The sequence below is a fragment of the Mytilus californianus genome, unplaced genomic scaffold (genome assembly GCF_021869535.1).
Source record: "Mytilus californianus isolate M0D057914Y unplaced genomic scaffold, xbMytCali1.0.p SCAF_4, whole genome shotgun sequence".
NCBI classification, from domain to species: domain Eukaryota; kingdom Metazoa; phylum Mollusca; class Bivalvia; order Mytilida; family Mytilidae; genus Mytilus; species Mytilus californianus.
The window spans coordinates 15,028,916-15,051,956 of NW_026262690.1; the positions used below are offsets into that span (position 1 = coordinate 15,028,916).

Genomic DNA, 23,041 nt, shown 5'->3' on the forward strand with positions numbered 1-23,041 from the left:
TAGACGGAAAAAAAGGAAAAAATTGTATCTTATTTTAGACTGTCATCTTTGCCAACTTATTACATACCTAAAGATGGTCCTTTAGCTGTGTACAGAGAGTATGTCAGTATGTTACCAAGTGTGGATCATCCTGAGGCCTTTGGACAACATTCTAATGCTGACATACAGTCACAGATACAGGAAACTAAGATGATGTTTGCTACATTGCTGAGTCTACAGCCCACGGTGTCCCTTGTAGGGAGTGGAGAAAGCAGAGAGGACAAGGTATATGATGGGAACATTACTGAGTATTCAGCCACTGTGTCCCTCATAGAATAAAACAGGGGGGATAAGGTACAGGGTTTGTTTAGGTGACATTACTAATTATACATCCCACTGTCCCTCATAGGAAGTGGATAAAACAGGGGGTATAAGGTTCAGGGTTTGTTTAGGTGACATTACTAATTATACATCCCACTGTCCCTCAAAGGAAGTGGATAAAACAGGGGAGATAAGGTACAGGGTTTGTTAAGGTGACATTACTAATTATACATCCCACTGTCCCTCATAGGAAGTGGATAAAACAGGGGATAAGGTACAGGGTTTGTTTAGGTGGCATTACTAATTATACATCCCACTGTCCCTCATAGGAAGTGTAGAAAACAGGGGATAAGGTACAGGGTTTGTTTAGGTGACATTACTAATTATACATCCCACTGTCCCTCATAGGAAGTGTAGACAACAGGGGATAAGGTACAGAGTTTGTTTAGGTGACATTACTAATTATACATCCCACTGTCCGTCATAAGAAGTGTAGAAAACAGGGGATAAGGTACAGGGTTTGTTTAGGTGACATTACTAATTATACATCCCACTGTCCCTCATAGGAAGTGGATAAAACAGGGGGGATAAGGTACAGGGTTTGTTTAGGTGGCATTACTAATTATACATCCCACTGTCCTTCATAAGAAGTGTAGAAAACAGGGGGGATAAGGTACAGGGTTTGTTTAGGTGACATTACTAATTATACATCCCACTGTCCCTCATAGGAAGTGGATAAAACAGGGGGGATAAGGTACAGGGTTTGTTTAGGTGACATTACTAATTATACATCCCACTGTCCCTCAAAAGAAGTGTAGAAAACAGGGGATAAGGTACAGGGTTTGTTTAGGTGACATTACTAATTATACATCCCACTGTCCCTCATAGGAAGTGGATAAAACAGGGGGGATAAGGTACAGGGTTTGTTTAGGTGGCATTCTTATTATACATCCCATTGTCCCTCAAAGGAAGTGTAGAAAACAGGGGATAAGGTACAGGGTTTGTTTAGGTGACATTACTAATTATACATCCCACTGTCCCTCAAAGGAAGTGGATAAAACAGGGGGGATAAGGTACAGGGTTTGTTTAGGTGACATTACTAATTATACATCCCACTGTCCCTCAAAAGAAGTGTAGAAAACAGGGGATAAGGTACAGGGTTTGTTTAGGTGACATTACTAATTATACATCCCACTGTCCCTCATAGGAAGTGGATAAAACAGGGGGGATAAGGTACAGGGTTTGTTAAGGTGACATTACTAATTATATATCCCACTGTCCTCATAGGAAGTGTTGAAAACAGGGGATAAGGTACAGAGTTTGTTGAGGTGACATTGCTTATTATACATCCCACTGTCCCTCATAGGAAGTGGATAAAACAGGGGGGATAAGGTACAGGGTTTGTTTAGGTGTCATTACTAATTATACATCCCATTGTCCCTCACAGGAAGTGTAGAAAACAGGGGATAAGGTACAGGGTTTGTTTAGGTGACATTACTAATTATACATCCCACTGTCCCTCAAAAGAAGTGTAGAAAACAGGGGATAAGGTACAGGGTTTGTTTAGGTGACATTACTAATTATACATCCCACTGTCCCTCATAGGAAGTGTAGAAAACAGGGGGATAAGGTACAGGGTTTGTTTAGGTGACATTACTAATTATACATCCCACTGTCCCTCAAAAGAAGTGTAGAAAACAGGGGATAAGGTACAGGGTTTGTTTAGGTGACATTACTAATTATACATCCCACTATCCCTCATAGGAAGTGGATAAAACAGGGGGGATAAAGTACAGGGTTTGTTTAGGTGACATTACTAATTATACATCCCACTGTCCCTCATAGGAAGTGGATAAAACAGGGGGGATAAAGTACAGGGTTTGTTTAGGTGACATTACTATTTATACATCCCACTGTCCCTCAAAGGAAGTGGATAAAACACGGTGAATAAGGTACAGGGTTTGTTTAGGTGACATTACTAATTATACATCCCACTGTCCCTCATAGGAAGTGTAGACAACAGGGGATAAGGTACGGAGTTTGTTTAGGTGACATTACTAATTATACATCCCACTGTCCCTCATAGGAAGTGGATAAAACAGGGGGATAAGGTACAGGGTTTGTTTAGGTGACATTACTATTTATACATCCCACTGTCCCTAGTAGGAAGTGGATAAAACAGGGGGAATAAGGTACAGGGTTTGTTAAGGTGACATTACTAATTATACATCCCACTATCCCTCATAGGAAGTGGATAAAACAGGGGGGATAAAGTACAGGGTTTGTTTAGGTGACATTACTAATTATACATCCCACTGTCCCTCATAGGAAGTGGATAAAACAGGGGGGATAAAGTACAGGGTTTGTTTAGGTGACATTACTATTTATACATCCCACTGTCCCTCAAAGGAAGTGGATAAAACACGGTGAATAAGGTACAGGGTTTGTTTAGGTGACATTACTAATTATACATCCCACTGTCCCTCATAGGAAGTGTAGACAACAGGGGATAAGGTACGGAGTTTGTTTAGGTGACATTACTAATTATACATCCCACTGTCCCTCATAGGAAGTGGATAAAACAGGGGGATAAGGTACAGGGTTTGTTTAGGTGACATTACTATTTATACATCCCACTGTCCCTAGTAGGAAGTGGATAAAACAGGGGAAATAAGGTACAGGGTTTGTTTAGGTGACATTACTAATTACACATCCCACTGTCCCTCATAGGAAGTGGATAAAACAGGAGATAAGGTACAGGGTTTGTTTAGGTGACATTACTAATTACACATCCCACTGTCCCTCATAGGAAGTGGATAAAACAGGGGGAATAAGGTACAGGGTTTGTATAGGTGTTAGGCTGGAAACATTCATACATCAGGACATTACTTATGAGACATTTTTCCATCAAAGACCAAATGATGTAGATATAAGCAACTTTAGGATACTGTATGGCCTTCAACAATGAGAAAACCCATACTGTAAGCTTTAAAAGGTCACGAAATGACTAAATGTAAAACAATTCAATGGCTTGATTTATTTACAAAGCAGTCAACAAAAAATATATATGATAGACAGCATGTAATGACAACCACTGAATTACTGGCTCCTGACTTGGGACAGGCACATACAGAATGTGGTAGGGTTACACTTTTCAGCTCAACCCTCCCCTAACCAGGAGCAGTTGTGTAACAGCGCAGCATAAGAAACTATAAAAATCAGTTGAAAAAAGGCTTGATTCATCAGATTGACACAAATCACAAAAAAGACTAACAAAAAGACTAAAGACACAAAGTACGAATCTAAGAGTACTTGCAGTTACGGAAAGCCAGCTCAAAGCCAATTAAACCCAATGAATAAATCATGTTTCCCAGACTGAATAGGCTAGATCCCAATTTGTCCTAATAAGGGATGGAGATAGCAGGGAGGACAAGGTTTGAGATGGGTTTAGGTATTGAATGGGTATAATAGTACAAGATGAGATTACTTTGGGCACCCAATATGGTATAGGTGGTAGGTTAACTGGGTTAACATCCAAGTGTGTAGAGAGAACTAAATAAGAATGCCCTTGTTTACACCTAGTATATAAAGTGTTGACTATTTGACAATAAAAATATGTGGCATGACTGTCAATGAGACAACTCTCCACCAGAGTCCAATTAAGTCCCATATGAAAGAGTCTATATTCTGTACTTTTCAGGCATTAAAACTAGCTGTCAATACATTTTTGTACTTCTAAATAGATCCCAGATGATACAGACTATATTCTTTAATTTCCAGGTATTAAACCTAGCTGCTAATATCTATAAACAGATCCCAGATGATAGAGACTTTATTCTTTAATTTCCAGGTATTAAACCTAGCTGCCAATATCTGTAAACAGATCCCAGATGATATAGACTATGAAGGAACAGTAAAGATTCTAGAGATGGATCACCGACCAATCAACATTGTATTATTACAGGAAGTAAGAGTGATTATATTATAGATATCACTGTACATCAAAGAAACAGTACTTTAATTGCTGTGCTTTGTCCTGGTATTTATTTGAAGTTCTTCACCTTCATCAACATAAAGCATGATCACCTGTAATTTGAGTAATATTATCCTAGGCCGTTATAGGGAACAAATATAGCCTGCCACTTTAAATTTGAAAATTTAACTTTCTCGAAGGAAAAAGAAGAAATATTGTAGTAAATTCTTTCATGTCATCACAATAGCAAAGTTAAGAAATTTATTTTACCAATGAAAAACTGAGAACAAGGGAACCACATGTTGATTATCAAAAAATTGTGAGCATGAGATCTTGGAATCCAAAATTTAAAACAAGAACACTGGCCCATTCTTGTCACAATTTAATTTTGATGTTGTAACATAAAAATATAACGTTATGATATAGTTTTTTTACTGTTAGGAATGCTGTATAAAAAATGATTATTATACCATGGAAGTATTATATTGACAGGAACTCCAACAAGCGGACTTCAAACGTTTATAGTGCGATGCCGCAAAATCGTTAAGTATTTGTTAATTAACTCGACATGTCATATGGATGCATGGGTTCCGATCAAATTTTGGAACCTCGTGATTGATCGTAATTACGGAACATACCGAAATAACAGGATGTGTACTTAATTGTCAAGGAAACGACAATAACCGACCATGTCAGTTAAAATATGTCAGTTTTTCCGGTTTTGCTGCGTAAAAACAAATACAAAGAAACGAAATCCCCGCAACTGTTTTCACAAAAAAAAAAAAACAAAAAAAAAAAAACAAACAAAAAACTGAAGAGTAAAAATACTCACAAGCCATAAATACTTCAATTTAACTTACAATCAATTTAAATAGTAAGATTTTTTATTCATGACTGAGAGGGCTGTTGGCTAAACACGCATAACATGCTAAGCTTGAAATTCATAAAATTCTTATAGAATTAAACGGAAAAGTTTTTATCAGCAATTATTATCGCGTTAAACTACTAACTTTGACAAATATTTTAATTTTTAGTGTTTAACAAATTATTAATTCAAACTAAGATGGTTCCCCGTAGCGGCGGGGGCCAGGGGATGTTAGAGGGCTTTGATCGGAAAAATTATCAAATATTTTGATTAATTGTTTACGTAAAGTCCTATGGCAAATATTTCATACAATTCAACAAGAAACAAAAACATAAATTGCTTAACATACGGTGTAAGGTGTTTCAGAACTGTTAAGCATTTACACACATAAATAAATTCAAATTTGGTTTCCATCATAAAATTTTAAAAATAAAAAAAATAGAAACTGCATATGGACCATCATGGTGATCGTTCTTTAAATGCCGATCCAGAATTAATAAATGCCATTCGTAAAAAAATCTGTCAGACGTCAGAGTAATCTCGGACTAGGTTGAATGTTTAGGGTTTGTTTACAACTTTGGACTTATTATAAAAGGTGTAACAATTCATCTGTCTCGTAACCTGATATTGCTATGTAGAGGTCATCACGTGCGTGTAATTATAAAGCTCTTTTAGTCTTTAAAACATATTTGTTAAATACGTTAATAACATTTTTCAAATTGAGACGATAGCCTGAGAAAACAATAAATTTTCTTGTAACATTCGATAAAAATTAACAACCTTAAAACTTAAATTTAAGCTATCTGGCACCATCCGGCACACTACACGTGCATCACATTGTTTTCCGCAAACACCCGACTTTAAGTACATGTAATTTTTAATATCGGATATTTCTCGATTTCCAAGTTTCAATGATTAAAACATATTAAACAAAACTAAAATTAAGCTTGCCCTCTTTCCGAATGCAGTTAATTTTCTTATGTCATTCTGTTAAATATGGACCGATTTTTTCGATCTTTTCAGCTTTTGTCTTTATTTATTGAACGGAAACATGTGTCGTTATTACTTTGGCGATTCACAAATAACCACGGGAGTTTCCGTGTTTATTTACATTGGTAGGTAGATAAGACACTCGATACCAAATCACGTGATAAGACCAGCTTCAGTTAACAGAACAGGCGAAGGCGGCATCGCAGTTACCCCACAAAGGAGTTATCACGTACTTGACAAACTGAGTCGGAACCTTTTATTTTCTTCAAGAAACCAGTGGGATGGGAATGTGCTAATTTTTCGTTGGAGTTCCTGTCAAAATAATACTTCCATGATTATACCAAAAGTAAGAATGTAAACAAATCTTAGTACAGTGAAAATTGTAGCTTGAAAACAAGGTTTTTGTCGAGCCTGCGACTTTTGTCGCAGAAAGCTCGACATAGGGATAGCGATCCGGCGGCGGCGGCGGCGGCGGCGTTAGCTAACTTCTTAAAAGCTTTATATTTTAGAAGATGGAAGACCTGGATGCTTCATACTTTGTATATGGATGCCTCATGTTACGAAGTTTCCGTCAGTCACATGTCCAATGTCCTTGACCTCATTTTCATGGTTCAGTGACTACTTGAAAAAAAAGTTCAGATTTTTTGTAATGTTAAATTCTCTCTTATTATAAGTAATAGGATAACTATATTTGGTATGTGCGTACCTTGCAAGGTCCTCATGCCCGTCAGACAGTTTTCACTTGACCTCGACCTCATTTCATGGATCAGTGAACAAGGTTAAGTTTTCGTGGTCAAGTCCATATCTCAGATACTATAAGCAATAGGTCTAGTATATTCGGTGTATGGAAGGACTGTAAGGTGTACATGTCCAACTGGCAGGTGTCATCTGACCTTGACCTCATTTTCATGGTTCAGTGGTTATAGTTAAGTTTTTGTGTTTTGGTCTGTTTTTCTTATACTGTATGCAATAGGTCTTCTATATTTGGTGTATGGAATGATTGTAAGGTGTACATGTCTAGCTGGCAGGTGTCATCTGACCTTGACCTCATTTTCATGGTTCAGTGGTTATAGTTAAGTTTTTGTGTTTTGGTCTGTTTTTCTTATACTGTATGCAATAGGTCTTCTATATTTGGTGTATGGAATGATTGTAAGGTGTACATGTCTAGCTGGCAGGTGTCATCTGACCTTGACCTCATTTTCATGGTTCAGTGGTCAAAGTTAAGTTTTTGAGTTTTTGTCTTTTTTTCTAATACTATATGCAATAGTTCAACTATATTTGGTGTATGGAATGATTGTAAGGTGTACATGTCTAGCTGGCAGGTGTCATCTGACCTTGACCTCATTTTCATGGTTCAGTGGTCAAAGTTAAGTTTTTGAGTTTTTGTCTTTTTTCTAATACTATATGCAATAGTTCAACTATATTTGGTGTATGGAAATATTTTATGATCTATATGTCAGTCATGCAGGTTTTATTTGACCTTGACCTCATTTTCAAGGTTCATTGCTCAGTGTTAAGTTTTTGTGTTTTTGTCTGTTTTTCTTAAACTATAAGCAATAGGTCAACTATATTTGTTGTATGGAAGAATTGTTAGCTGTACATGCCTGCCTAGCATGGTTCATCTGACCTTGACCTTATTTTCATGGTTCATTGGTCAATGTTTAGTTTACTTGGTTAATGTTAAGTTTATGTGACAGTTGTAATAAAGCTTTATATTTAGGACTATCAACATAATATCAATGATTAGTAAAGAAGGCGAGACATTTCAGCGTGTGCACTCTTGTTAATTCTAATAATGCTTCCTTTATAATGGCAGATGTAAAAAAAACTTTTTATTCTTAACAGTTATTTAGTAATCACACCCAACTTATTTTGTTCCAGATTGAGAGATACAATACTTTAATGGGAATAATAAGAACAGCATTGACAAATTTAGAGAAAGGAATTCAAGGCTTAGTTGTCATGACAATGGAATTAGAGAATACATTCCAGTGTATATTTGATGGTAGAGTTCCACCCACTTGGCTAAAGGTTTGTTGGGGTTTACTTTACATTAAAGTTGAAGAGTCAATAAAAAAGTGAACATTTAGCAATACATTGTAATATGATATATCTTCAAATACTTAAATGCGGTTGGTGTAGTGTTTGAACAATAGACAATTAATTCCTAGTGACAGATAATTGAATATTTAGGTTACACATTCTCACAACCTCTGTAAGGTATTATCATTGGGATGATAAGGTCACGTTTCATCCTGTGTATGCATGCCATTGTCTGTTCTAAATAAGATATTATGTACCTGGTGATATCGTGCTTAGTTTTTGTGAAAGTTAGATTAGAAACAAGTCATATTTTGTGCCATGAACATAACCTTTACAATTGGTTCATTAGCATTTTTTCCATTGGTTTACACTTGGATAAACCATGTTGTTAAAACTACTTTTGTAACCTATGTCGATTTCACTGTGATATATCCATGCACTATACACATGAATGAAATCCTGTCGAAAGAAAAAATAAAACAAATGTAAGGGTTGAGAGTTAATATGTCAGTTTACAAATCAATACAGCATACTGGAAACAATATAAATAGATGAACAAACTCACCAACTTTTATATGTTTGTACCCATTAAGAAATAATTCTTTCATGCCATGCTGTAACTCAGAATTTTGTACTTTGAAGCGGACCTATAAGATACATTTGAAAGGTAGCCATTTTGATTTGATGAAGCAAAAATGTTCTTGACAGCAAACAGTTTCACAATTGAAAATGTAGATACATGACAATTTATTTTTTGGTGGAAGAAGACTTCAAGTCTTCTGAAAGCCTTTACTGCCGGTTGTAAAATCATTGAACCGTCACCAGGACGTATGCCGTATCCCTTTCTGTGCTTTACAATTTCATAACAACTTCCGTGCCATATCTTGACACCGATGTTTACACATGATCTAAGCATCTGCATCATTTAATTTATTAGTTAGGCTTGAAAAACGATCACTATCGTTAGTGTTATAATTTCTCATGTTTTAATGTATTAATATTAACCCTTTTATTTATGTAAATTATTAGATTTCATCTCATCTTACATGGACATGATTTGTTTACTTGTAACCAGATGTCTTTAAAGTAGAGTTTGTAGTACGCATGCATGAATTTGGTATCGGGTCGGTTGGCCCTGATTACATGTTCGCCCTTGGTCCGTTCACCCTGAGTTCGTCCCCATAGAGTACGTTCACCCTGGGTTACTTCTCCTTACTTTTATCGTGGAAGTATTATATTGACTGCTTTTATCAAGGACGTTTTATACGTCCTTGCAATTATTAAAAAATAATAATATTATGGTTATTAAAGTTTAATAAACTTGTTCAGATATTTATATGGTATAAATTCTCGAAATTCATAAACACACATGAAAAAAAATTAATTAAAAGTTGATGGCTTGTTTTGGAGCATTAATAGATCATGATAATAATTCTCACTGATTGTTGTAATAATTGTCTTTGGTAGATTAATAATTGGAATTATCGGAATAAAACAACTGGATTATTCGGGTTAATTTAAACCACGTTGGTTACGTATCTGTGCATGTGCACAAATGGGAAATTTAATTGTGCATCTGAAAGTTTCAAAATAATGATAAACAGAATTGTCATATATTCATACAATCCATCTTGAGTTAAAGTAAAGTATATACGTGGAGAGTACGACTTCAAATCAATGATGCTTGAAAAAATACACAGATTTAGTTGTTCCGTCTGCGTTCAGATCTTTAATGCAATCAATTGAGTCATATTCCAGTTATAGAAAACATGTATTTTTTAAAACGAAAGTTAGAATATCTAAGTATGTTATTGCGATAATAAAGAGTCAAGAGCACACGTGAATCTGGTGGTGTTTTACACATCAAACGATGCACCGTCTGTTGACAGAAATATTAATGTACAAACTAATGTCTGTTGACTGATTCCATTTCGAAAGTACGTAGTTTTCATGTCGGTCATTGTTGGAATGTCCCCAATGATTGCCTTTATTGCCTTAATACGTTTCAAAGTTTTAAAAGTGATAAAAAACGGGATTTAACAACTGAATAGTGCAGCTCTTATTCGTCATTAAGGTACACACAAAAATGACACATTATCGAGGCTTGAGTACGGAACCAGTAATTCGTTGCTGTCAATAGTTTTATTTTCATGAAAAATTTCAGAAAAGGGCTGTGTGACTCCTGACAGAAAATGCCTTTCCTACCCTCATACTTTTGTGTAAAAATATTAGATGAAAAACAAATATGATATATGGGTCAAGCACTTTAAGTGAACGGGTTTGAAATGCTAAAAGAGTCAAGCGCACACGTGATTCTGTCAACTGACGGTGCATTGTTTGATGTGTAAAACACCAGCAGATTCACGTGTGCTCTTGACTCTAAATTATCGCAATAACATAGCAAGGTCATCACCTGACATGACCGGTCAACCCTTTGCCTGACACATATCTGCATTGGATATATTTAGAATTTTTCAATATATGCTTATTTATTTAAAACCCTAATTTAAGCAAACTTGACTAAAATCTTGGTGGCCAGTTTTTTTTTTTAAAGTTAACTATCTGCCTTTGACAGAAAACTTTCAAGTGAAACCAAATCAATTACTGTTATAATTGCTTGGCGAAATTGCATTGCATCAAGTTGACCATGCTGAGACGAATGTATGGAATTTAGTTATAGAAAATTTAATTTGAATCAACAGTATTTGCAGATTTTTATGTTAAGTATAGTGAGTTTTGGTTGAGTTATGAGTATTATTATTTTTGGAAGAAAAAAATACGTCGAAAGCAATAATGGGACAAAGCAGGCTGGGTTGGTGTGGGCTGCTTTTATGGTAATTCAAGTTACCTTTTATGCATCTTCTTCCACCTCAGAGCAATCAGCTCTTTGATTGAATGATTTTATTTTAATTTCCTAGCAAGCAACTACAGCAAAAATGTCCATTTCAATATCTGGCATTGTTAAAAATACAACTGATATTGCAATTTTAATTGTGAAGTCACACACACCCCATGTATTACTGGAATTAGAACATTGCTTTGTTTACAAAGCAAAAGAAGAGCTTCTTTTAGAAGTTCTTATTAACATTAACTAAATCATTTCACTAAATTATTTGATAACTATTGTGATACTGTATACAAAGATTTAGATGATTATTTTGTGATTAATGCAGTATGGGTTTTTTCTCATAGTTGAAGGCTGTACGGTGACCTATAGTTGCTAACTTCTATTTCATTTGGTCTGGGGGAGCGTTGCCTCATTGGCAATTATACCACATCTTCTTATTACCTGTGTCGTAGAGGGCAGAAGGCCCGAAGCAGGTCTAATAACTGCCTGACTCTGTCCGTCCATCTGTCCGAAAGAAAGCTTTCATCAAAGTTTTCTTGGTTTGTATGAAAGGAAATGGTTTAATATTTGCTCTGCAGCTTGGTAATGTTGATTTGAAGCAAGTCAATATTTTTTTAATCTGCCGTGTTGCCACTTCCTTTTTTCTGATAGTTTTAATTTTACAACACTAATTGTACAAGGAAAATTTTTGTCAAAGTTTTCTCGTCTCCCATTGAAGGGAATTATTTAATAATTGGTCTGCACCTTGATAATGTTGAGTTGTAGCCAGTAAGCAATTTTTACATCTGCCATATAGCCACTTCCTTTTGGCTGATAATTTGAAATCTTACAACACTCATTGTACAAGAAAAATGTGCATCTAAGTTTTCTTGGCATTAGTGAAAGGGAATGATCAGTTATGCTCCAGTATACAAATTACCTCAACCAATTGCATGCACAACGCAGGTCCAGACCTGGTATTGGTCTTGTTTTTATATTTAAATCAAGTGAGTGAAATGTCTAGCACTTATTTTAATTTAGAAATTATTTTTATAGGCTTACCCATCACTTAAGCCGTTAGCTTCATGGACCAGAGACCTTGTTGCCAGGGTAGAACAGTTTTCAAAATGGTCCAAGAGAGCAAATCCCCCATTTATATACTGGATACCAGGCTTTACTTTGCCTACTGGTTTCCTGACTGCTGTACTACAAACATCAGCCAGACAAAACAATGTAAGTATTATATGCTACACCAAACACTGATATATTAAAGGATACCAGGCTTTACTTTGCCTACTGGTTTCCTGACTGCTGTACTACAAACATCAGCCAGACAAAACAATGTAAGTATTATATGCTACACCAATCACTGATATATTAAAGGATACCAGGCTTTACTTTGCTTACTGGTTTTCTGACTGCTGTACTATAAACATCAGCCAGACAAAACAATGCAAGTATTATATGCTACAACAATCACTGTTATACTGGATACCAGTCTTCACTTTGCTTACTGGTTTTCTGACTGCTGTACTACAGACAAGGAGACCTTGATCAAGATGTCATTATGCAAATGACACCTTGTGAACACAACTCTATGAGACCAATCGACAGAGAGCTCTCATACTTGGTAGGATTGTTTGCCATTGTGTGAAGTTGACCATATAATACCGTAATTTTGATCTGACCGTTTTCATGGCAGTAATAAGACTAAATTTTTTTAGTTTCAAACAATAACACCTTATGAATACAACTCCTCTGAGACCATTTTACCAAACTGTCTAATATTTAGTAGGATTGGTTGCCATCATGTGTAGTTGACCATATTTTACTGTCATTTTGATCAAACCATTTTACGGGAGTCATGAGATTTTGACTATTTTTTTGAGTATTGTAATAGTGTTACTATGTGAAAGCAACTTCTCTGAGATCATTTGGCAGAAAACTAATATAATTAGTAGGATCATTTGCCATCATGTGAAGTTTACCATATTGTATTATCATTTTGATTTGACCATTTTTATGGAAGTTATGGGACTTTACCCTATTTTGACTATTGTACCACAATGACACATTGTGACACACAATAGAATTCCTCAATTATCCAGTGCAAGGACATTTTTGTTATTCATTGAATTAAAAGTTTTTATTTTTGAAATCAATTGTCCATAGCCTTTGATAATTTGATCAATATAGTCTCTTGTCAGGTGTAATTTTTTTTTTTATATAAGGCTGAAAACTAGAAGTCACAAACAACATTGAATTAACGGCAGTTACCTTTACAGTGCTCTTGTGTTTTGATTACTTTCCCTTCTGGTATAAGAACTTTGAAGAAAATAGATTAGAAAATTTGTTAGAAAGGAGATTTTCAATACTGGTTTCTTGTCTTGTTGAAAGATGTTTCATAATTTTTGAATTTGGATTATTTATTTTTAAACACCTTTGTTTGTTGTCAGATTTAGAATTATAGCTGTCAGTGTTTTTATTTTAGTGTATTTTCTATATTATAGGTGTCTATTGATACTTTGTCATGGGAGTTCAGCATTATGACGGTCAGTGATGAAAACATTATAGGACCACCAAAGGTAAGGTAGTGTGTTAGAATATTGAAGGCAGCATCATAACTTGTGTGAATTAATGTTATGATAGAGATGAAAAAATAGTATAAACAAGTGTGCACAAAGAAAATTTCTACACAGATTATTTGTATCAAACAACTTTATATAATTCAAGGTAGATACAGGGTCTTTTGCTATCTTAGAATCTTAATCTTCACTGAAATATAAATTCTGAGCCAGGAATGCAATTTATTCACAAGTCTTTTCATTTCCATGAAGAAAATTATGATATTTACTTTATTGTTGATTGATTGATTGTTGTTTGCTTAACGTTCAGTTGTACTTTATTGTAGCTGTTTTTACAAATCCAAAATATTTTTTGTTTGATTCAATTTTTTTAAAGCATAGCTGTAAAAGTGGAGTTATAAAGAATTTTAAGATAAAATATGGGAAGATATCTCTTATAATGTGCTTCCATTCTTCATTTAAGCACATTAAAAGAGCTAGATTCTCATATTTTATTTTGAAATTCTATGGGTTTGTTAATTTTTTTTTAAATCAAACAAAAACTATTCTGTATTTGTAAAAACAGTAATAATTTATCATAATTTTCTTCATTCAGCTGAAAAGTCTTACAAATAAACTGCAGTCCTGACTCAGAATTTGCATATTTTATCAAAGATCTAGAGACAGTGTTTTCTTCCTTTTTACAACCCATGATGGCAGAAGACATCCATTCTACCTTAACGGGTGTCCAAACAGTTTCAGGGGAGATAACTTTTAACGCAATAATAAACGTTCCATATCAATTTATACAAAAATTATGATGTTGAAATAATCAAATCAAATCACATAAAAAATAAAGCTAATGGCAAAAGCACCAATAAAATGAGTTACAAAAAATGTTTTTGCCGCTTTCAAATGAAACTCTGGACAAGTTTGGGTTTTTGTCAGAATTATTTCATATTTTCAAACTGCATTTTGAATTTGACTAGAGATGTCATTGAACTGTTTCAAACGTTGCTAAGTGATTTCCCTGCAAATATGAAGTGAGAATGGGGAAAACAATTTCTGGAACAATTTTAAAGTTTTCACAGTAACACAGTCTTTTTATGTATTTATTGCAAAATGCGCAATGAAAGCTAACATATGTAAAAATTGTACAAAAATGATAAGACAAAAACCATGTCAACAGTTCTATTAATGTCTACAAATTCAATTTGTTTTGTCATGTAATACAAAAATTCAACCAAGTTTTAAAAAGAAATAGAAGTTTTGACTTGTAATTTTATTTTTCCCTAATGCATATTTATCAGAGCTTTTGAATTAAACAAAATTGGCTATTTTATTGCAGAAAATACCAGTTTTAGAAAATTTTTAAGTTGTAATTCTTTTTTTGGCCTCATTTATCTTGAAAAAAGCATGGTTACATACTTTTATTTTATAATTTGAAAATGTTGGTCTTGATCTACAGCATATTTTTAAAAGGAAATAAAATGACTATATAATATGAGACTGTATTAACTCCCCTTAAGTAAAAAAAACACATAGATATGACTAAAGACAACCACTAAGTTCCTAACTTAAGACAGACATATAATGTGAGACTGTATTAACTCCCCTTAAGTAAAAAAAACGCATAGATATGACTAAAAACAACCAATGGGGTTCCTAACTTAAGACATACATATAATGTGATACTGTATTAACTCCCCTTAAGTAAAAAAAAAGCATAGATATGACTAAAAACAACCAATGGGGTTCCTAACTTAAGACAGACATATAATGTGATACTGTATTAACTCCCCTGAAAGAAAAAAATCTACATAGATATTACTAAAGACAACCACTGGGGTTCCTAACTTAAGACAGACATATAATGTGATACTGTATTAACTCCCCTGAAAGAAAAAAATCTACATAGATATGACTAAAGACAACCACTTGGGTTCCTAACTTAAGACGGACATATAATTTGATACTGTATTAACTCCCCTTAAGTAAAAAAAACACATAGATATGACTAAAGACAACCACTGGGTTCCTAACTTAAGACAGACATATAATGTGATACTGTATTAACTCCCCTGAAGTAAAAAAAACACATAGATATGACTAAAGACAACCACTGGGGTTTCTAAAGACAGACATATAATTTGATACTGTATTAACTCCCCTTAAGTAAAAAAAACACATAGATATGACTAAAGACAACCACTGGGTTCCTAACTTAAGACAGACATATAATGTGATACTGTATTAACTCCCCTTAAGTAAAAAAAACACATAGATATGACTAAAGACAACCACTGGGGTTCCTAACTTAAGACAGACATATAATGTGAGACTGTATTAACTCCCCTTAAAGAAAAAAAACACATAGATATGACTAAAGACAACCACTGGGGTTCCTAACTTAAGACAGACATATAATGTGACACTGTATTAACTCCCCTTAAAGAAAAAAAACACATAGATATGACTAAAGACAACCACTGGGGTTTCTAACTTAAAACAGACATATAATGTGATACTGTATTAACTCCTCTTAAAGAAAAAAACACATAGATATGACTAAAGACAACCACTGGGGTTTCTAACTTAAGACAGACATATAATGTGACACTGTATTAACTCCCCTTAAAGAAAAAAAACACATAGATATGACTAAAGACAACCACTGGGGTCCCTAACTTAAGACAGACATATAATGTGACACTGTATTAACTCCCCTTAAAGAAAAAAAACACATAGATATGACTGAAGACAACCACTGGGGTTTCTAACTTAAGACAGACATATAATGTGACACTGTATTAACTCCCCTTAAAGAAAAAAAACACATAGATATGACTAAAGACAACCACTGGGTTCCTAACTTAAGACAGACATATAATGTGATACTGTATTAACTCCCCTTAAAGAAAAAAACACATAGATATGACTAAAGACAACCACTGGGGTCCCTAACTTAAGACAGACATATAATGTGATACTGTATTAACTCCCCTTAAAGAAAAAAACCAACATAGATATGACTTAAGACAACCACTGGGGTCCCTAACTTAAGACAGACATATAATGTGACACTGTATTAACTCCCCTTAAAGAAAAAAAACACATAGATATGACTAAAGACAACCACTGGGGTTTCTAACTTAAGACAGACATATAATGTGAAACTGTATTTACTCCTCTTAAAGAAAAAAACACATAGATATGACTAAAGACAACCACTGGGGTTCCTAACTTAAGACAGACATATAATGTGACACTGTATTAACTCCCCTTAAAGAAAAAAAACACATAGATATGACTAAAGACAACCACTGGGGTTCCTAACTTAAGATAGACATATAATGTGACACTGTATTAACTCCTCTTAAAGAAAAAAAACACATAGATATGACTAAAGACAACCACTGGGGTTCCTAACTTAAGACAGACATATAATGTGACACTGTATTAACTCCCCTTAAAGAAAAAAAACACATAGATATGACTAAAGACAACCACTGGGGTTCCTAACTTAAGACAGACATATAATGTGATACTGTATTAACTCCCCTTAAAGAAAAAAAACACATAGATATGACTAAAGACAACCACTGGGGTTCCTAACTTAAGACAGACATATAATGTGACACTGTATTAACTCCCCTTAAAGAAAAAAAACACATAGATATGACTAAAGACAACCACTGGGGTTCCTAACTTAAGACAGACATATAATGTGACACTGTATTAACTCCTCTTAAAGAAAAAAAACACATAGATATGACTAAAGACAACCACTGGGGTTCCTAACTTAAGACAGACATATAATGTGACACTGTATTAACTCCTCTTAAAGAAAAAAAACACATAGATATGACTAAAGACAACCACGGGGGTTTCTAACTTAAGACAGACATATAATGTGACACTGTATTAACTCCTCTTAAAGAAAAAAAACACATAGATATGACTAAAGACAACCACTGGGGTTTCTAACTTAAGACAGACATATAATGTGATACTGTATTAACTCCTCTTAAAGAAAAAAAACACATAGATATGACTAAAGACAACCACTGGGGTTTCTAACTTAAGACAGACATATAATGTGATACTGTATTAACTCCTCTTAAAGAAAAAAAACACATAGATATGACTAAAGACAACCATTGGGTTCCTAACTTAAGACAGACATATAATGTGATACTGTATTAACTCCCCTTAAAGAAAAAAACACATAGATATGACTAAAGACAACCACCGGGGTTCCTAACTTAAGACAGACATATAATGTGATACTGTATTAACTCCCCTTAAAGAAAAAAACACATAGATATGACTAAAGACAACCACTGGGGGCCCTAACTTAAGACAGACATATAATGTGATACTGTATTAACTCCCCTTAAAGAAAAAAACCAACATAGATATGACTAAAGACAACCACTGGGGTTCCTAACTTAAGACAAACAGCTCATTTACTTTAGTATTCAACTACCTAACCTTTTAAAAATATAAAAATAAGAAGATGTGGTATATGATTGCCAATGAGACAACTCTCCACCAAAGACCAAATGAAGTAGCAGTTTGTTTTAAAAATTGTTTAATATGTACTGTAGGATGGTGTCTATGTGAAAGGTTTATTCCTACAAGGAGCAGGTTGGGACATGAAGAATTCTTGTTTAGTAGAAGCCAAGCCTATGGAGTTGGTATGCCCTGTACCAACCATTCATTTCAAACCTGTGGAAAACAAGAAAAAGTCAGCAAAAGGTATTCAAACAACTTATTGTTATGAATCTTCAAATTGTTGTTTACTAAATAATGACAACTGGAGTTTTAGATATAGATTAACATTTTAGATTTTGTTACGTTGTATCCATCATTTTAATTCAACCTGAATATTGGGCTACAATGTAAACATATATGAAAATTCTTCTCATACTATATTTAATTTTGTGGAAATGATGTGTTTAATGGTTCTTTAACTGTGTACCAATATTAAATTCAAGATAGCTTTACTACTGATATTTCAGCATTGGATCATATGAGAAATACATGGGAATTTTGTTATCATGGAAACAGCTTCATAAATTATAATTTAGATATTATGCAAGACTTTTTTGAATGTTTCATTTGATGCAATCTTAAATCCAAGATGGTCATTACTGCAGAACAGAGTTTAACATTACATCCTACTGGAAGTGCAAAGCTATTTCTGTTACTGTTACATAAATTCAATTCATATTATAAATGAATGAATCTGAAATCCAAGATGAATGCCTTCACAGATAATTTTTAACCAGATTTTCAAAGTAAAAGTCGGTTATTGATTTGGGGATGTACGGTGGGCGGACGGGCGGCTTCCAAACAGTGTCTCTTCAATAACATGAAAACCCTGTGACAAAATTTTTTCAAATTTAGATATGTTGTTTCCTGTGACTAAATGAAGGTCAAGTTTAATTTTCACGATTTTAGCTTTTCTCGTTTGTGAGTTATCGCCCTTTTTAATATCCATAAGTGGTATTTTTTTGTGATTGAGTTATTTTCCTTTGAACAGAAATTGTTAATTATATACATAAAGTTTGATTACACTAAGCCTTTATAGATAATTTTCACCTGTTTATATGTCCTGTTATCAGTTTACTAAACATATGGTTGATGTCTTTATCTGGAGTGACAGATTTATTTGAAAATTTTCTGTTTTCTAAGTGTTGATGATTAAAAGCTATATAGGAGTAAATATAGTTAGAAATTTACTGTTCATTATTAGACATTTTTAAGATAATTGCAGATAAGTTTTATAGATTTTTAAAAGACATTGTATTAATGATAAATATAATTTTTGAATTTTTTTCTTTTCTTTGGTAAATTGTAAATTGTTTGTTATTCTGTAGAAACTTATTTTCTGAATTATATATATACTTTTTTGATTAGGTGAACTCCTTTCAAAACTTAGCTTATATTGTCTATTAATAAACTTATATTTAGATTTCTGATTTTGGGCCCAGTTTTCAAGTTGGTCCAAATCGGGGCCCAAAATTAAACTGTGTTTGATTTCAACATAAATTGAATATTTATAGGGTTCTTTGAAATGCTGAATCTAAACATGTATTTATCTTCATTATAAGTTAAATAGTACCACATCGAGGTACAAAGGGTACTAAATTAAACTTTTGTTTAATCAACAATTGAATTTTAGGGTTCTTTGATATGCTGATTTTAACAATGTTTGAGTGTTAAATCATATCTAATTTTAGAGAACTTAGTCATCACTGGTTGTTGTTATTATATTATTGATTTTAATATGAAAAATTAAATTCTATCTAATTTCATAGAACTTAGTCATCACTTCACTGGTTTATTGATTACTAGAACACGCCCACGAAATAGCGGGCATTTAGAGCATTGTTGATGATATGTAAACTGTTGTAGGATGAATTTTTGTAAAAGATTTTATGACTGGAGTATTTCAAGAAAGTTATCAAAAGTCAAAGGTACTTGGGGACAGTACAATTTTTTTAGCCCTCCCCCTTTTTCCAAAGTCCATTATTTTTTTGTTGTTTTCTGTTAATTTCAATTATATTAGCGTTTTTTTTCTGTACACTATGAACAAACATAATAACATATACTATATATATACAGTTTATTTGGTATTTATTATCAATCCATTGAATTAAACTTGGAATTGATAGCAAATAGCAAATACACTGTATTTATATAATATACATGTATGTTTGTTCATAGTATACAGAAAAATGCGAAAATAATTGTCCTGTCCCCTTGTACCTATGAAAATAATGTGTAAGTTTAAGTCCTAAACGGAAGTCTTATCTATGACTTAAAAGTTAGTTCGAGGACGGAAACAATATCCGGACGTCTTTATTTTCGTTTTTCTCCCAAAAAAACCCAAACGAAATATTTGTAAGCGAGGATGACAAATGCAACTATGCATGGTACCTATAGGACATAAAAGCATGATGATTGATTTAATGTGGAAGGAAGAGAAGCAAAACACAAAATGAGGTCTTCTCATTTAATAGTATAGATAATCATATCTATTTATCCAGTTTGAGTTATTTCCCTTTGCACAGAAAATATATGGATAAAATTAAATTGTGTTTCATTTCAACTTAAATTAAATATATATAGGGTTCTTTCAAATGCTGAATCTAAACCTGTATTTAAATATTAGATTTTTGGGCCCAGTTTTCAAGTTGGTCCAAATCGGGGCCCAAAATTAAACTGTGTTTGATTTCAACATAAATTGAATTTATGTGGTGATCGTGAGCTCCTTTATCAAATTGGTCCACATTGTTGTCCAAAGGGTCCTAAATTAAACTTTTGTTTGATTTCATCAAAAATTGAATTCTTGGAGTTCTTTGATATGCTGATTCTGACAATGTACTTAGATTTTGGATATTGGACCATAATAGGTAAATGTCCAATTTCAAATATTTCAGTTCTTTGACCACATTCATTTTGTGTCACAAAACTATGCTGTGTCAAATATGCAACCACAATCCAAATTCAGAGCAGTTTTAAGCTTAAATGTAGAGTCCATACTTGCTCAACTGTTCAGGGTTCGAACTCTGCAGGAAAATCCGGTTTGCTGTCATTCAGACAGCCTCTTGTATATGTATATTCAGTACAAGTAAAACCTATGTTTAATAATTATGCAAAGATTGTAGACAGGTCATCATTATAGGAGGAGTTGAGTGAACCCCGATTCAAAATAAATCTTGATCTTTATCTATTGCAGGAATATATACATGTCCATGTTATTACTACCCCAACAGAGCAGGGAGTGGAGAGAGGTCATCCTTTATTGTAGGGGTGGATATGAAAGCAGGAGAAAAATCCCCTGATCATTGGGTAAAGAGAGGAACAGCTTTACTGATGAGTTTAGACTATTAAACAGAGTCACCATAAATATACAGATAAAAACTTATTACTAAAATTTATTAGAGCCATCTCTACACTGAATCTATGTAAAATATAAAAAAAAATCATATAACAAGAAGTAACTGATACAATTTTACTGTTGTAAACTTAAGTTTGTGTCATATTATATATTGGAACTATTTAGTGCTTTTTATGGACTGAATTTATTGTATGTTTTTCTCAGCACTTTTCTTATTCCATTGATCAAGATAATAAAGGAATAGTTTTGAACTATTTTTTCATGTCAGAATTAAAGTAGCCTTTTATTTATTTTAAATGTGTCATGATTCTTGGTTATTTATGGCTAAATTGACATGTTATAGGCACTTATCTATGATTGAATTCGTATCATAATGTTTGGATATCTTTTTCATTGGTAATAGCTTATGAATAATGGTTTGCAGTTGCAGTCTGATTAACATTTACTTCACATATTTTAATCACAATTTATTTGCATGACATTTAAAAACTTAATTACTATTTTTAGATTTTCTGTAAAATAAATAATCAAGGGAAGATGACATGTTAGATTTGTTAAACTTGAAAATAAGGGAACTCATTTCTGGAAATGCATGATTAATTGAATTTGAAAGATAAGGAATATTTTTTGTAAAAATTATCATTATTATGATAACCAATTTCTTTCTTCAGGTAATACAAGAAATTAACCAGCTTGATGTTTTTTCTCGCAAATTTATATACTTGAACCTATTATTATTGCAAAGGAAATAAAAATTTTCCCAGTTGGTGTTTAAATTTTTGCAAATTGAACTGTCACTTTAAATAACTACAATTTGTTCTCTGTGGTGTTCATTCAATGGGAACTTTGAAAAACAAATCATTCATTAAGTGTAAATTTTCATTGAGTTGACTCCACAGAGAATAATAGCTACAGTTCACTTTGCCAAAATGTAAATGGCCAGGAAGACAACAACTGATTCTGGGGAAAGCTTTTATTTCCTTCGCAATAATCAAATCCTGAAAGTGAGGACACTTAATTGGGTTAGATTCTGTTTTATCATATTGTAAGTCCCCAAAATATATAATAATGTCCTAATAAAAAAAGAACACATGTATTAGTGTTATGTGTAAGGCTATATCATGTAGTCATGCAAATGTTAACAGCAATAATATAATTGAATATAAGCCAGTGTGGAATTATGTTAAGTCAGGTTCACAAAATACTGATAACTTGTGCAAAAATTCTGTTTGTGTTTGCTTTTAAGTATTTATATAATAAATATTGTAATGACATATGTCTTTATTGGAATTATATTTTTTTTTTTTTTTTTTTTATTTTTATATGTTAAATGAATTGATTTTTTAATTGTACTCTGTGAGAGAATATTTTGTATGTATTTGCATTCATATTCATTAAAACACATTAAACGCTAGTTAAATATAACTATTTATGTTTTCAAGTTCCTCATGGATGCACCTTGTTTGTCAAATCTTTGGTGAAAATTACACCTTGATTTAGGTATTGTTTTTCTGGTGACAGCAGGGTAAACTTTTTATATGTATTTTGAACCCCTTTGTACCTACAT

The 23,041-nt window shown here is 33.2% G+C and overlaps 1 protein-coding gene across 2 annotated transcripts in view; it reads left to right on the forward strand.

Moving 5' to 3' along the window:
• Positions 1-22,899, forward strand: part of LOC127737542 (dynein axonemal heavy chain 2-like) — a 118,743-nt gene extending 95,844 nt beyond the window's left edge. For both annotated transcript variants that reach the window (XM_052248369.1, XM_052248370.1), the window contains 7 exons: positions 39-264; positions 4,151-4,267; positions 8,010-8,159; positions 12,055-12,231; positions 13,509-13,583; positions 18,173-18,323; positions 21,313-22,899. In XM_052248369.1, the coding sequence (XP_052104329.1) occupies positions 39-264; positions 4,151-4,267; positions 8,010-8,159; positions 12,055-12,231; positions 13,509-13,583; positions 18,173-18,323; positions 21,313-21,467 (1,051 nt within the window). In that variant the 3' untranslated portion in view covers positions 21,468-22,899. The remainder of the gene's footprint in view (positions 1-38; positions 265-4,150; positions 4,268-8,009; positions 8,160-12,054; positions 12,232-13,508; positions 13,584-18,172; positions 18,324-21,312) is intronic.
• Positions 22,900-23,041: the final 142 nt, after the last annotated feature.